The sequence below is a fragment of the Drosophila subpulchrella genome, unplaced genomic scaffold (genome assembly GCF_014743375.2).
Source record: "Drosophila subpulchrella strain 33 F10 #4 breed RU33 unplaced genomic scaffold, RU_Dsub_v1.1 Primary Assembly Seq55, whole genome shotgun sequence".
Classification (NCBI taxonomy): Eukaryota; Metazoa; Arthropoda; class Insecta; order Diptera; family Drosophilidae; genus Drosophila; species Drosophila subpulchrella.
The window spans coordinates 533,715-546,266 of record NW_023665692.1 but is presented as its reverse complement, the minus strand read 5'-3'; the positions used below and the strand labels follow the sequence as shown (position 1 = coordinate 546,266).

General features: G+C 57.0%; 1 protein-coding gene across 1 annotated transcript; it reads left to right on the top strand.

Annotated features, from left to right (window-relative positions):
* Nucleotides 1–481: 481 nt before the first annotated feature.
* On the top strand, nt 482–11,927 carry LOC119562536 (proteoglycan 4-like). Its single transcript, XM_037875732.1, has 3 exons — nt 482–622; nt 992–1,797; nt 11,030–11,927. The coding sequence occupies exons 1-3, from the start codon at nt 482–484 to the stop codon at nt 11,925–11,927; spliced, it is 1,845 nt and encodes a 614-aa protein (XP_037731660.1).
* The last annotated feature ends 625 nt before the right edge of the window (nt 11,928–12,552 follow it).

Sequence of the window (12,552 nt, the reverse complement as noted above, 5' to 3'; positions counted from 1 at the left end):
AGGACGCCCGAAGGATACCCTAGGGATAGCCCAACGATACCCCAAGGATACCTAAGGATACCCCAATAGGACTCGAAAGACACCTCAAGGATACCCCAATAATAACCCAAGGACACCAAGGATACCAACCAGGAACGCCCCGAAGCAAGGTATAGGCCCAAGGACAACTTCCAAGAATACTCACCAAAGGTGATCAAGTTAATTACGGAACCGGGAGGTACAACGCACCGCAGCATCCAGAGTGCCACGGTGATCTGAGGGAATACAACATGTGGTTTACGAAGAAAGGGGGAAGACGGTACAGCAAAGAGAGCTGTACCGTAAGAGAGCGAGCGCCCCAAAGAAAGGACATAACGGTATCGGGCAAAAGGAAGGCGCGCAACCGAGGTTTCATGTATGGGGAGCCTGGCGACGGTCGAGCACTAAAATTCAGAACACCATCATGAGCACACGCGTCACTAGAGCCGAAGCACGCAGGAGGATGGCGGCCCTCCAGGAACCTCGCCCGGGGCAAGGATGGTCGGAGACCCGGCCTACCCGAGCTCCGCGGCGGGCCCTGGAGCGGACCCGAGACGAGGACTCCGCACCGGAACCCGTGGTGAGCTCCGACAGCGACGTGGAGGTGATCGGCAATCCCGCCGTCGAGGAAAGAAAATGGCGACTCCGGAAGGCGGCGGCGGGCGGTCGGATACCGCGCGGGACGACGGACGTCGGAGGAGAGGAGCTCCCGAGGAGCCACGCGGAGGCGGTCTGTCGGGCCACCGAGGAGTCTCAGAAGCGGTTCCGAGACCGGGAGCCATCGGTCGAGGAGCAGCAACGGTCGACGGAGGAGGAGGCGAGACGGCAGGCGCGGCTGCGGCAGGACCACGAGGCGGCGGCGGCGCGGTGGCATGCCCGCTTGCGAGAGGCGGAGGAGGAAGAGCGACGGCTGTGGGAGGCACCGGTGGAGGACGCGTGGGAGGTACCACTCACCCCTAGATACGCGGCCGAGGATCCCAGTCCGAGGGACGAGGACGAGGACGAACCACGCGCGCCATCCCCTCCGCGGTGGTTACCCGAGGTGCCACCCACTCCCCGCTACGAGGGGGAGTGGCTCACGGACGGCGCTCGAGACGGCGACGATGGAGCACCGTTGGCCACGCCGCCGTGGAGGCTGGCCCGGCCACCCACGCCGCGATACACGGAGCCACGACGACCGGAGGAGCAGACGCAGAGCGAGGAGTCGACCGCGCAGCCGATGCCGCAACCGCAGGAGGAGGACATCCACCAGGCAAGGGCGGAGGAGCCGTCGGTGGTGCGGACGGAGGTGCCGGCCGCGCACGTGAGCCACAGCACCCGGGCGTTCGAGGCCGAGGGCATGCGGTGGCGGCAGCAGACGGTGACGTGGACGTGGCCCGAGGGGCCCGCGACAGGACCTACGAAGGAGGTGCCCAGGATATGGGAGGAGGGGGCACCCAAGTTGAACCCTCGGGACCCCCGGACGAGGAGCCGACAGGATGCGTGGGTCCCGCCGACACCAAGCACGGGCCCGCCAACATCGGCGACGACGGCAGCGACGGGGGAGGCGGAGTCGCTGGAGAAGGGACCGTGGGTGTGGCCCGTCCCACCGGCCACCCAAAGACCGACGTTGCAGCGTCAAGTCTCGGACCCCGGATCGACGCGCCCGCGGCCGCAGTTCATGCGGCAAGTTTCGGCCCCGGAGGAAGGCGGTTGGCGCGAGGTCGCCAGGAGCGAGTGGCCGGTGGGTATCGAGGAAGCACCCGCGGTCGCGACGGCACGGCGGAAGGGCGGCAGGCGGTGTGTCCTGGTCTGCGAAGGCGGGAGGAGGTACCGGGTGAGGCTCGGAGTCGCGGGCATCCGGGTTTTCGCACAATAAATAAATAAGAAAAAAAAATCACAAAAACAACACAAGGGTTTTCCAAAGCAACAAGAAAAGGGGTGCGGGGCCAAGAGTTTGATTGGGGGTGGCTGGAAGAAGAACGGGGCATGCATGAGCCACTCCAGCAACCTGTAAGTCAAACGGTCTTAGTACAGGAAGAAGAAATGAACGTCAATTACTTACCTGCTGTCCCGGTTGCAAAGTGAATGCGAAGTCCTCTCCGCACCAGCTCTCGAGAGCTGCCAATATGGAGTCCGATGCAGCCGATAGAGAACGAGTGAAGGGCGAGAGAGGACGAAAGGAGAGAGAAGGATAAGATGAGAAGGAGTAGAAGAAATGTAAAAGGAACTTACCCATGAAAAATTGCAAAATCCCCACGAGCCAGGGAAGGGGGCGCCTCGATAGGCGATCGATTGGCATTAGATGAATGTGCGATCGATGGGTACACGTTAAATGGTAATATCGGCCCAAGGTGGATATATCGCAACGAGCAGGTGGCAACGCCGCACCGTCGGTATCGATAAGCGAATAAACATCGATCACGCGCGAATGGTGTGACCAGGCGGAAAGCGAGAAAAGGAGTAGAACGCAGCAATGAGCAGCGAGCTGGGGATCGATAGCCCAGGAGTATCGATGTCCCAGTGGGAACACAGGAAATATCGGCGCGGGAGATTTAAAGTTGCTACGAGGAGGATGACCCCCGCTGTAGAAACTCAAGGGAGTTAAGAGCTTCGAGGGAGCATCGAGGGAGCAACGAGGGAGCGCCGCGGGAATCACAAGGACTCAAAGGCTAGGATAAGCAAGGAAACGCCGGAGAGTAGGAACCAGTCTTAAATGTTTCCCGAAGTAAGGGGGGAATGTGAGGAGTTGAATAACTCCCCACAAATAGAAGCAGCAGCAGATGGCCGGCCGCTTACCAGATACGCGGCGAATTCGCGTAGTAACGGCGCGGCGAGGAGAACGAGAGAGTTTGGAGACCAAGGGTGGAGATCGAGAGAGTTTGGAGACCAGCGAAGGAGAGCGAGAGAGTTTGGAGACCAGCGAAGGAGAGCGAGAGAGTTTGGAGACCAACGAAGGAGAGCGAGAGAGTTTGGAGACCAACGAAGGAGAGCGAGAGAGATTGGAGACCAAGGATGGAGATCGAGAGAGAATGGAGACTTCGCGGGCAGAGCAAGAGTGCCGTGTGCAAAAGCGGATAACGGAACTTCACCGGACTTTGGACTCCCCCGTGAACTTTGGACTCCACATCTCGGCAGTGGAGTGGCACACAGGCGTGCCACAAACATCATGGATATCAGCAGGACGGCAGCAGTGGGCGGAGCATCGATTGGAAGCGGTACGTGAAGGACAAGTGGGTCAACCAGGAGGCACGGACTTTGGACCCGGAGTGGAGAGATCCAGCGTGCCGTGCGCAAAAGGGGAATAACGGTTCCCGGAAGCCCTATATAAGGCCGCAGAGCGCTGGCAGCTGGATCAGTCGATCACGAGGAGTCAAACCTTCAAGATCAGTCAAAAGTACCAAGTGAACAATCAGTCAAGCAAGTAATCTACGAGGGAGCTACAACCAAGCGAGTCGTCGGAAGCAGCGCCGTGGGAAGCACACAAGGAGCAAGATCGCCACGTCGAGACGTTCGGGATTGGGACATCAGGAATCTCCGAATTGAGACACAAGTGGCTGAGTTCCGGAAGGCATCACACGGCTAAGTCAAGGCGTTCGTTTTCCAACTTTGTCGCGACCACACCCTGGCGAGTCGCCCGGCGGGTCCGTCAGAGACAAGCGGAAGAGTCCTACGACGAGGAACCGTCAGTTCGTTGAGGAAAGTTGTCGTAGACCCAGCGTACCTTGCCCGACCAAGCAGGACCTGGCGTGACGGACGAGCGGTAGATCGATTTGCGGTTTCAAGAGGCGAGCGCCTGGAGAGCCCTGCGATTACCGGCGAAGTTCCTGAACAGCAACCGCCCAACTCCCCGAGTGCCAGAACGACAAGCTACTGGTCAGGAGACAACGCAGAAGACATCGGCAGCGACGCCAGCAGACATTTCCGGCAGCCACGTTACCATCGCCGCGCGGAGCTCATTGGGGAGCGCAGGCGCGTCACGGACGATAAGCATTAGGGTGAAGCCGGGTGGAACGTTCGTCTGCGCTAGGCGTAAAGCGAAGTGAACTGCTAGGCAGCCTCCTGGCGACAGCCTGGACTGTCAGCGCGATCTGAGCAAGAACCTAGCGGGACCGTCCGGGACAGAGCAAGGGACAGGTATTGCCTCGAAAGGCGTCGGCCTGGAGAGCAAGGCTTGTTCACCCTAGTCTGAGAACGGTGACGCTTCCCTAAGCCCACAAGGCCGAACTGTCTGCGAGTCTAAGGCGCAACAAGCGACCCCGAGGCAGCGCGTCGGCGAGTGAGCAGAGGCGGCCACTACGAGCGTCCCGAGACCCAGGAGCCAAGCGGAAGCCGAGTCAACGCGTCGACAAGCCAGAAGGAGGAGCACCAGCAGCCGGCGGAGCCAGAGCAAGGAGATACAGGAGCCAGCATAGCCACACACACCCGCTGTACCAATACCACGAGAATAAATCCAACTGTTGCCATTTGAACCTTTTGTTTTCTCACTGATCTACGGGGCAGTCACGTCATATAAATTTGGTGGGACGAACACACAATCTTCTGAGCTAGCCGCACGAATCTCGTAGCGAGCAGACATACAAAATCAGTTCGTTACATCTGGCGCCCAACGTGATTATTCCAACAGTGAGAACAGCACAGTAAAAATGGGAAAGAAGTGGATTTACCGCCTCAAGAAGGAAGACTTCGCCCATGTCGCACAGAGGCTCAATGTCGCCCTGGAGGGCAGGCTAGACGACATGAGGAAGGCACTATCGGAATACTACTCCGAAACAGAGAATGATCCACAACTCGTCGACATCTGGGCCGAGCTGGAGGCAACATACTACGACAGAGCCGGCCCAAGCATTACGCTAACGAACGCTGAAGGGGACAACTTGGTGGCAAGCCTGAGCATTGACAACATGCAAAAAGAGGCCCACAGGAGAGAATCAAGCCAAGAAAAGAAAGCAGCAGCGCTAACCCCGAGACCAAGCCAGTCGGACTATGCAAAGGTCGCTAAACAGGTCCGTGAATGGTCGTTCAGGTTCGACGGGGCGGAAAAAACCATTCGAGTTCCTGGAGCAATTAGAATGGTCCGCCAACACGTACGGTTTGGAGCTCGATATGATCCCTCGAGCGATGCCAGAGTTGCTAAAAGGAAGGGCTTTGAAATGGTTCATCGCCAACAATAAGCAGTGGAGAACTTGGGCAGAATTCATTGAAAGTTTCCACACATATTTCCTGCCAAGAGATTTCTTCACCAGGCTGGCGGACCAGGTCCGGCAAAGGAAGCAGGGCTTCAGCGAGTCGTTCAAGGACTACATGATCGACATGCAGACGATGGTGAGGCCACTTAATTACTCCGCTAAAGAGACCCTAAGGATCATCAAGGAAAACTGCACCCCTAGTCTAAGGATCTTCCTAAGGGCATACAAAGTGTCGGACCTGGACACGCTGATGATATTAGCAGACGAGTACGAAGAACTCGAAAAGGAACGAGAAGTTTTCGCACAGGAGAACAAGTTCTCAAGGACCAAGTCGGCGTCACCAACACAGGTGACATGCAGAAGATGCGAGGAGACAGATAACCAGGACATACGAGGAAACGACCAATGGTCACCACCACACCAAGCCAGACGACAGCAGGCAACAGACGCACCACGCGGAGGTCATGGGACACCACCCCCACAGCAACAGAGACAACCAAACAATACCTTGTGGAGGCCGCCAAGCAACACACAGAGGCCACAAGATGCCACCCATATCACAGACCCGCAGGAGGCCTGTCGGAAATGCGGTGGGAACGGACACTGGGCTAGAGGATGTCGTAACCAGCGGCTGCTGTTTTGCTGGATATGCGGCAAGGTGGGTGTTAGGAGCGTCGATTGCTGCCAACGATCGGGAAATGGCCAGCGATCTCAGCCGCAGAGAGGCGAGCGGGGATCGCACAATGCCACCTCTCCAAACTAACGGGCGAGCTAATCGAGGAGGAGCAGCAGTTGTCCGCAGCTGTGATGATTGGTGGGAAAAGCTACAAAGCCACGATCGACACCGGAGCAACGGCAAGCTTCGTTAGCGAAGAATTGGCGGACAATATTGCTGCTCTAGGAAAGATTACCAGGACGAGACGGCAAGTTAGGTTGGCAGATGGAAGGTGCGGCGGAATCAATGCGCAGCTCGAGGTGGAGATCAAATTCGGCAACAAACAAGTGACCATGAGCCTGTTGATTTTACCCGGGGTAGTGGATCCATTAGTGTTGGGATGGAACTTCCTGAAACAAGTCGGAACCGAGATAAGGTGTGCTGGACACGAAATAATAATACCAGCCAGGAACCGACACAATGGATGGCTCGAGGAGAAGCTATCAGTAGCAGTCGTTCAACAAGTAAACGAGTTGGACGATACTACAGCGTTCCTTGAAACAGAGCTGGCAGACTTCAGCACAATGTCGGGAACATCGAATATGGCAGAACACTAGATCAAAATGAAGGACGACAAGCCAATCAAGCAGAGATACTACCCAAAGAACCCAAAAATTCAAGGGGAAATCAACGCAAAGGTGGACGAGCTTCTCCAAATGGGGTTCATAGAGCATTCAAAGAGCCCATACAGCTCCCCCATCGTGATGGTGAAAAAGAAGACAGGCAAGTGGAGACTGTGTGTCGACTTCAGGCAGATCAACGCGAAGTCAGTGAAGGATGCCTACCCAATGCCCCGCATAAACTACATCCTAGATCAACTAAGGGAAGCGCGGTACATCAGCAGTTTGGACCTGAAGGATGGATACTGGCAGATCCCACTGGAAGAAAGTAGCAGGCAATATACAGCATTTACGGTACCAGGCAAAGGTCTGTTTCAGTGGAGGGTAATGCCGTTCGGACTTCACTCGGCGTCGGCAACGTTTCAGCGAGTCTTGGACCAAGTAATTGGCCCCGAGATGTCACCTCACGCATTCGCGTACCAGGATGACATAATAGTGATCGGTCGCACGCTAGAAGAACACAAAAGAAACCTGAGGGAAGTGTTCCGGCGTCTAAAGGAGGCAAATCTGAGGCTGAATCCAGAAAAATGCCAATTCTTCAAAAAGGAGCTGCTGTATCTGGGACATCGAGTGACTAGCGAGGGAATAGGAACAGATCCAGAAAAAGTAGTCGCCATCGCCGAACTAGAACCGCCATCGACTGTCAAAGAGCTCCGGCAATACCTAGGAGTAGCGTCGTGGTACCGCCGGTTTGTACCAGATTTTTCCAGAATCGTCAAACCCCTGAACGACCTGCTGCGCAAAGGCAGTAAGTGGGAGTGGACACCAGAGCACCAGATGGCGTTTGAGGAGGTTAAGGCAAGACTCGTGGCAGATCCAGTGCTAGCATGCCCGGACTTCAGTAGAACTTTCATCCTGCAAACAGACGCCAGCGACTACGGCATCGGAGCGATACTGACCCAGGACACCGAAAAGGGCGAAAGAGTAATCTCCTACTCGAGCCGAACACTGAACGGCGCGGAAAAGAACTACTCGACAACGGAGAAGGAGTGCTTGGCGATCGTCTGGGCGATCCGGAAGCTCAGGCCATATCTGGAAGGTTACCACTTTAAGGTAGTAACCGACCACATGGCCCTGAAGTGGCTCAACAGCATCGAAAGCCCTTCAGGAAGGATCGCCAGATGGGCCCTGGAGCTACAGCAGTACGACTTTGAGATAGCGTACAGAAAGGGCCAGCTAAACGTGGTGGCCGACGCATTATCAAGACAACCACTACCAGAGACGCTACGAGGAGTAAAAGAGGCATCGGCAACAATAACCTCAGGAGAGTGCAGCTGGATCAAGGACATGGGCGAAAAGATAAGGACCCAACCGCAGAAGTACCCGGACTATGTTATGGATGGTGAGACACTGTACAGAAACATACCTCACCGAGCAGGCAGTGAAGACGTCGCGTCATGGAAGATGTGCGTCCCGAAGTCACTACGAGAAACAGTGTTGAGGGAAAACCACGACGCACCGTCCGCGGGACACGTAGGAAGCCGAAGGACAATCGCACGGTTGGCAGCCCGATACTACTGGCCAGGCATGCATAGAGACGCCCGAGCCCACGTACGAAAATGCGAGATTTGCATGCGGTTTAAGCCCAATCAGATGCAGGCGGCCGGGAAGATGGTGACCCAAGTGCCGGAGGAACCATGGGCCACGGTATGTGCAGACTTCGTGGGACCCCTACCAAGATCTAAGCACGGGAACCAAATGTTGCTGGTCATGATTGACAGGTTTTCGAAATAGACGGAACTGGTGCCCCTACGCAGTGCGACAGCAGAGTCGCTCAAGAAGGCGTTTAGGGAGCGCATAATCGCAAGGTACGGGGTCCCGAAGGTGGTCATAACGGACAATGGAGTACAGTTTGCAAGCCGCATATTTAAAAATTTCCTGGCTGAGATGGGTATCAGTCAACAATTCACCGCACCATACACACCACAAGAGAATCCGACCGAACGAGCAAACAGAACGGTCAAGACCATGATTGCGCAGTTCGCAGGGCAGGACCAGAGAAACTGGGACGAGAAGTGGCCGGAGATTATGCTAGCAGTGAACACGAGCACATCGGAATCCACCGGCCATACACCGGCGTTTCTTACCCAGGGAAGGGAACCACGTCTACCCAGCAGCCTATACGATAAGGAAACCCTAGGAACTGGACGAGCTACGGAGACCCCTGAGGAAAATGCCAACAAACTAAGAGAGGTATTCGAGATCGTGCGGCGAAATATGGAAAAGGCGTCCCAGGACCAAGCCAGACACTACAATCTGAGAAGGAGACAATGGTCACCAGCGGTGGGCGACATAGTGTGGGCCAAGGAACATCACCTGTCCAAAGCGGCTGAAGGATTCGCTGCAAAACTAGCCCCGAGGTACGATGGCCCTTACCAGGTGGTAGATTTCGTCTCTCCAGTGATCTGCAAAATTCGCCACACACAGTCGAAGAAAGAAAGGACAGTTCACGTTGGCGAGCTCAAGCAACAACAAAACGAGCAGACAGCAGAAACGTCAGGTACGAGGCGACAGGATTAGGCGTCAGGCCGAAGCGAGAGTCATCAATACGCCACACGGAAAGGACAATCAGCGTAGCACAAGGACATGGATAAGGATTTCACGTTGATCCAGACTGCAAAGCTACAGGATTATGCGTCAGGCCTAAGCGAGAGTCATCCACAAGCCACGCAGAAAGATCAACCATAAGGATAGGTCGCAAGGACATGGATAAGGAATTCACTTTGATCCAGTCTGCGAGGCCACAGGATTATGCGTCAGGCCTAAGCGAGAGTCATCCACACGCCACGCAGAAAGGACAATTACAAGGATAGGTCACAAGGACGTGGATAAGGATGGATGGTGATCCCACCCGCAAGACAGCAGGATTCAGCGTCGGGCAGTTGCCAGAGTCATCCGCGATCACGCCAGGCGGGAGGGACACATACAAAACGGCACAAGGATACGGGTAACATGTAGGGATCCTACCGCAAGGCAGCAGGATTCAGCCTCGGGCAGTTGCCAGAGTCATCCGCGATCACGCCAGGCGGGAGGGACACTTACAAAACGGCACAAGGATACGGGTAACATGTAGGGATCCAACCGCAAGGCATCAGGATTCAGCGTCGGGCAGTTGCCAGAGTCATCCGGGTTTAGGCCAAGCGGGAAGGAAACGGACAAGGTCGACAAAATAGTAGCGAAAGCATATCACGTACCCAAAGGACACCCGAAGGATACCCTAAGTGTGCCCGAAATATGCCCGAAGGACACCCCAACAACACCTCTAAAGGATACCCAGAGGACACCCGAAGGATACCCTAAGTGTGCCCAAACTAAACCCGAAGGATACCCAAAGGACACCCGAAGGATGCCCTAAGTGTGCCCAAAGGATACCCAAAGGACACCCGAAGGATACCCTAAGTGTGCCCAAAATATACCCGAAGGATACCCAAAGGACACCCGAAGGATACCCTAAGTGTGCCCAAAATATACCCGAAGGATACCCAAAGGACACCCGAAGGATGCCCTAAGTGTGCCCAAAGGATACCCAAAGGACACCCGAAGGATACCCTAGGGATAGCCCAACGATACCCCAAGGATACCTAAGGATACCCCAATAGGACTCGAAAGACACCTCAAGGATACCCCAATAATAACCCAAGGACACCAAGGATACCAACCAGGAACGCCCCGAAGCAAGGTATAGGCCCAAGGACAACTTCCAAGAATACTCACCAAAGGTGATCAAGTTAATTACGGAACCGGGAGGTACAACGCACCGCAGCATCCAGAGTGCCACGGTGATCTGAGGGAATACAACATGTGGTTTACGAAGAAAGGGGGAAGACGGTACAGCAAAGAGAGCTGTACCGTAAGAGAGCGAGCGCCCCAAAGAAAGGACATAACGGTATCGGGCAAAAGGAAGGCGCGCAACCGAGGTTTCATGTATGGGGAGCCTGGCGACGGTCGAGCACTAAAATTCAGAACACCATCATGAGCACACGCGTCACTAGAGCCGAAGCACGCAGGAGGATGGCGGCCCTCCAGGAACCTCGCCCGGGGCAAGGATGGTCGGAGACCCGGCCTACCCGAGCTCCGCGGCGGGCCCTGGAGCGGACCCGAGACGAGGACTCCGCACCGGAACCCGTGGTGAGCTCCGACAGCGACGTGGAGGTGATCGGCAATCCCGCCGTCGAGGAAAGAAAATGGCGACTCCGGAAGGCGGCGGCGGGCGGTCGGATACCGCGCGGGACGACGGACGTCGGAGGAGAGGAGCTCCCGAGGAGCCACGCGGAGGCGGTCTGTCGGGCCACCGAGGAGTCTCAGAAGCGGTTCCGAGACCGGGAGCCATCGGTCGAGGAGCAGCAACGGTCGACGGAGGAGGAGGCGAGACGGCAGGCGCGGCTGCGGCAGGACCACGAGGCGGCGGCGGCGCGGTGGCATGCCCGCTTGCGAGAGGCGGAGGAGGAAGAGCGACGGCTGTGGGAGGCACCGGTGGAGGACGCGTGGGAGGTACCACTCACCCCTAGATACGCGGCCGAGGATCCCAGTCCGAGGGACGAGGACGAGGACGAACCACGCGCGCCATCCCCTCCGCGGTGGTTACCCGAGGTGCCACCCACTCCCCGCTACGAGGGGGAGTGGCTCACGGACGGCGCTCGAGACGGCGACGATGGAGCACCGTTGGCCACGCCGCCGTGGAGGCTGGCCCGGCCACCCACGCCGCGATACACGGAGCCACGACGACCGGAGGAGCAGACGCAGAGCGAGGAGTCGACCGCGCAGCCGATGCCGCAACCGCAGGAGGAGGACATCCACCAGGCAAGGGCGGAGGAGCCGTCGGTGGTGCGGACGGAGGTGCCGGCCGCGCACGTGAGCCACAGCACCCGGGCGTTCGAGGCCGAGGGCATGCGGTGGCGGCAGCAGACGGTGACGTGGACGTGGCCCGAGGGGCCCGCGACAGGACCTACGAAGGAGGTGCCCAGGATATGGGAGGAGGGGGCACCCAAGTTGAACCCTCGGGACCCCCGGACGAGGAGCCGACAGGATGCGTGGGTCCCGCCGACACCAAGCACGGGCCCGCCAACATCGGCGACGACGGCAGCGACGGGGGAGGCGGAGTCGCTGGAGAAGGGACCGTGGGTGTGGCCCGTCCCACCGGCCATCCAAAGACCGACGTTGCAGCGTCAAGTCTCGGACCCCGGATCGACGCGCCCGCGGCCGCAGTTCATGCGGCAAGTTTCGGCCCCGGAGGAAGGCGGTTGGCGCGAGGTCGCCAGGAGCGAGTGGCCGGTGGGTATCGAGGAAGCACCCGCGGTCGCGACGGCACGGCGGAAGGGCGGCAGGCGGTGCGTCCTGGTCTGCGAAGGCGGGAGGAGGTACCGGGTGAGGCTCGGAGTCGCGGGCATCCGGGTTTTCGCACAATAAATAAATAAGAAAAAAAAATCACAAAAACAACACAAGGGTTTTCCAAAGCAACAAGAAAAGGGGTGCGGGGCCAAGAGTTTGATTGGGGGTGGCTGGAAGAAGAACGGGGCATGCATGAGCCACTCCAGCAACCTGTAAGTCAAACGGTCTTAGTACAGGAAGAAGAAATGAACGTCAATTACTTACCTGCTGTCCCGGTTGCAAAGTGAATGCGAAGTCCTCTCCGCACCAGCTCTCGAGAGCTGCCAATATGGAGTCCGATGCAGCCGATAGAGAACGAGTGAAGGGCGAGAGAGGACGAAAGGAGAGAGAAGGATAAGATGAGAAGGAGTAGAAGAAATGTAAAAGGAACTTACCCATGAAAAATTGCAAAATCCCCACGAGCCAGGGAAGGGGGCGCCTCGATAGGCGATCGATTGGCATTAGATGAATGTGCGATCGATGGGTACACGTTAAATGGTAATATCGGCCCAAGGTGGATATATCGCAACGAGCAGGTGGCAACGCCGCACCGTCGGTATCGATAAGCGAATAAACATCGATCACGCGCGAATGGTGTGACCAGGCGGAAAGCGAGAAAAGGAGTAGAACGCAGCAATGAGCAGCGAGCTGGGGATCGATAGCC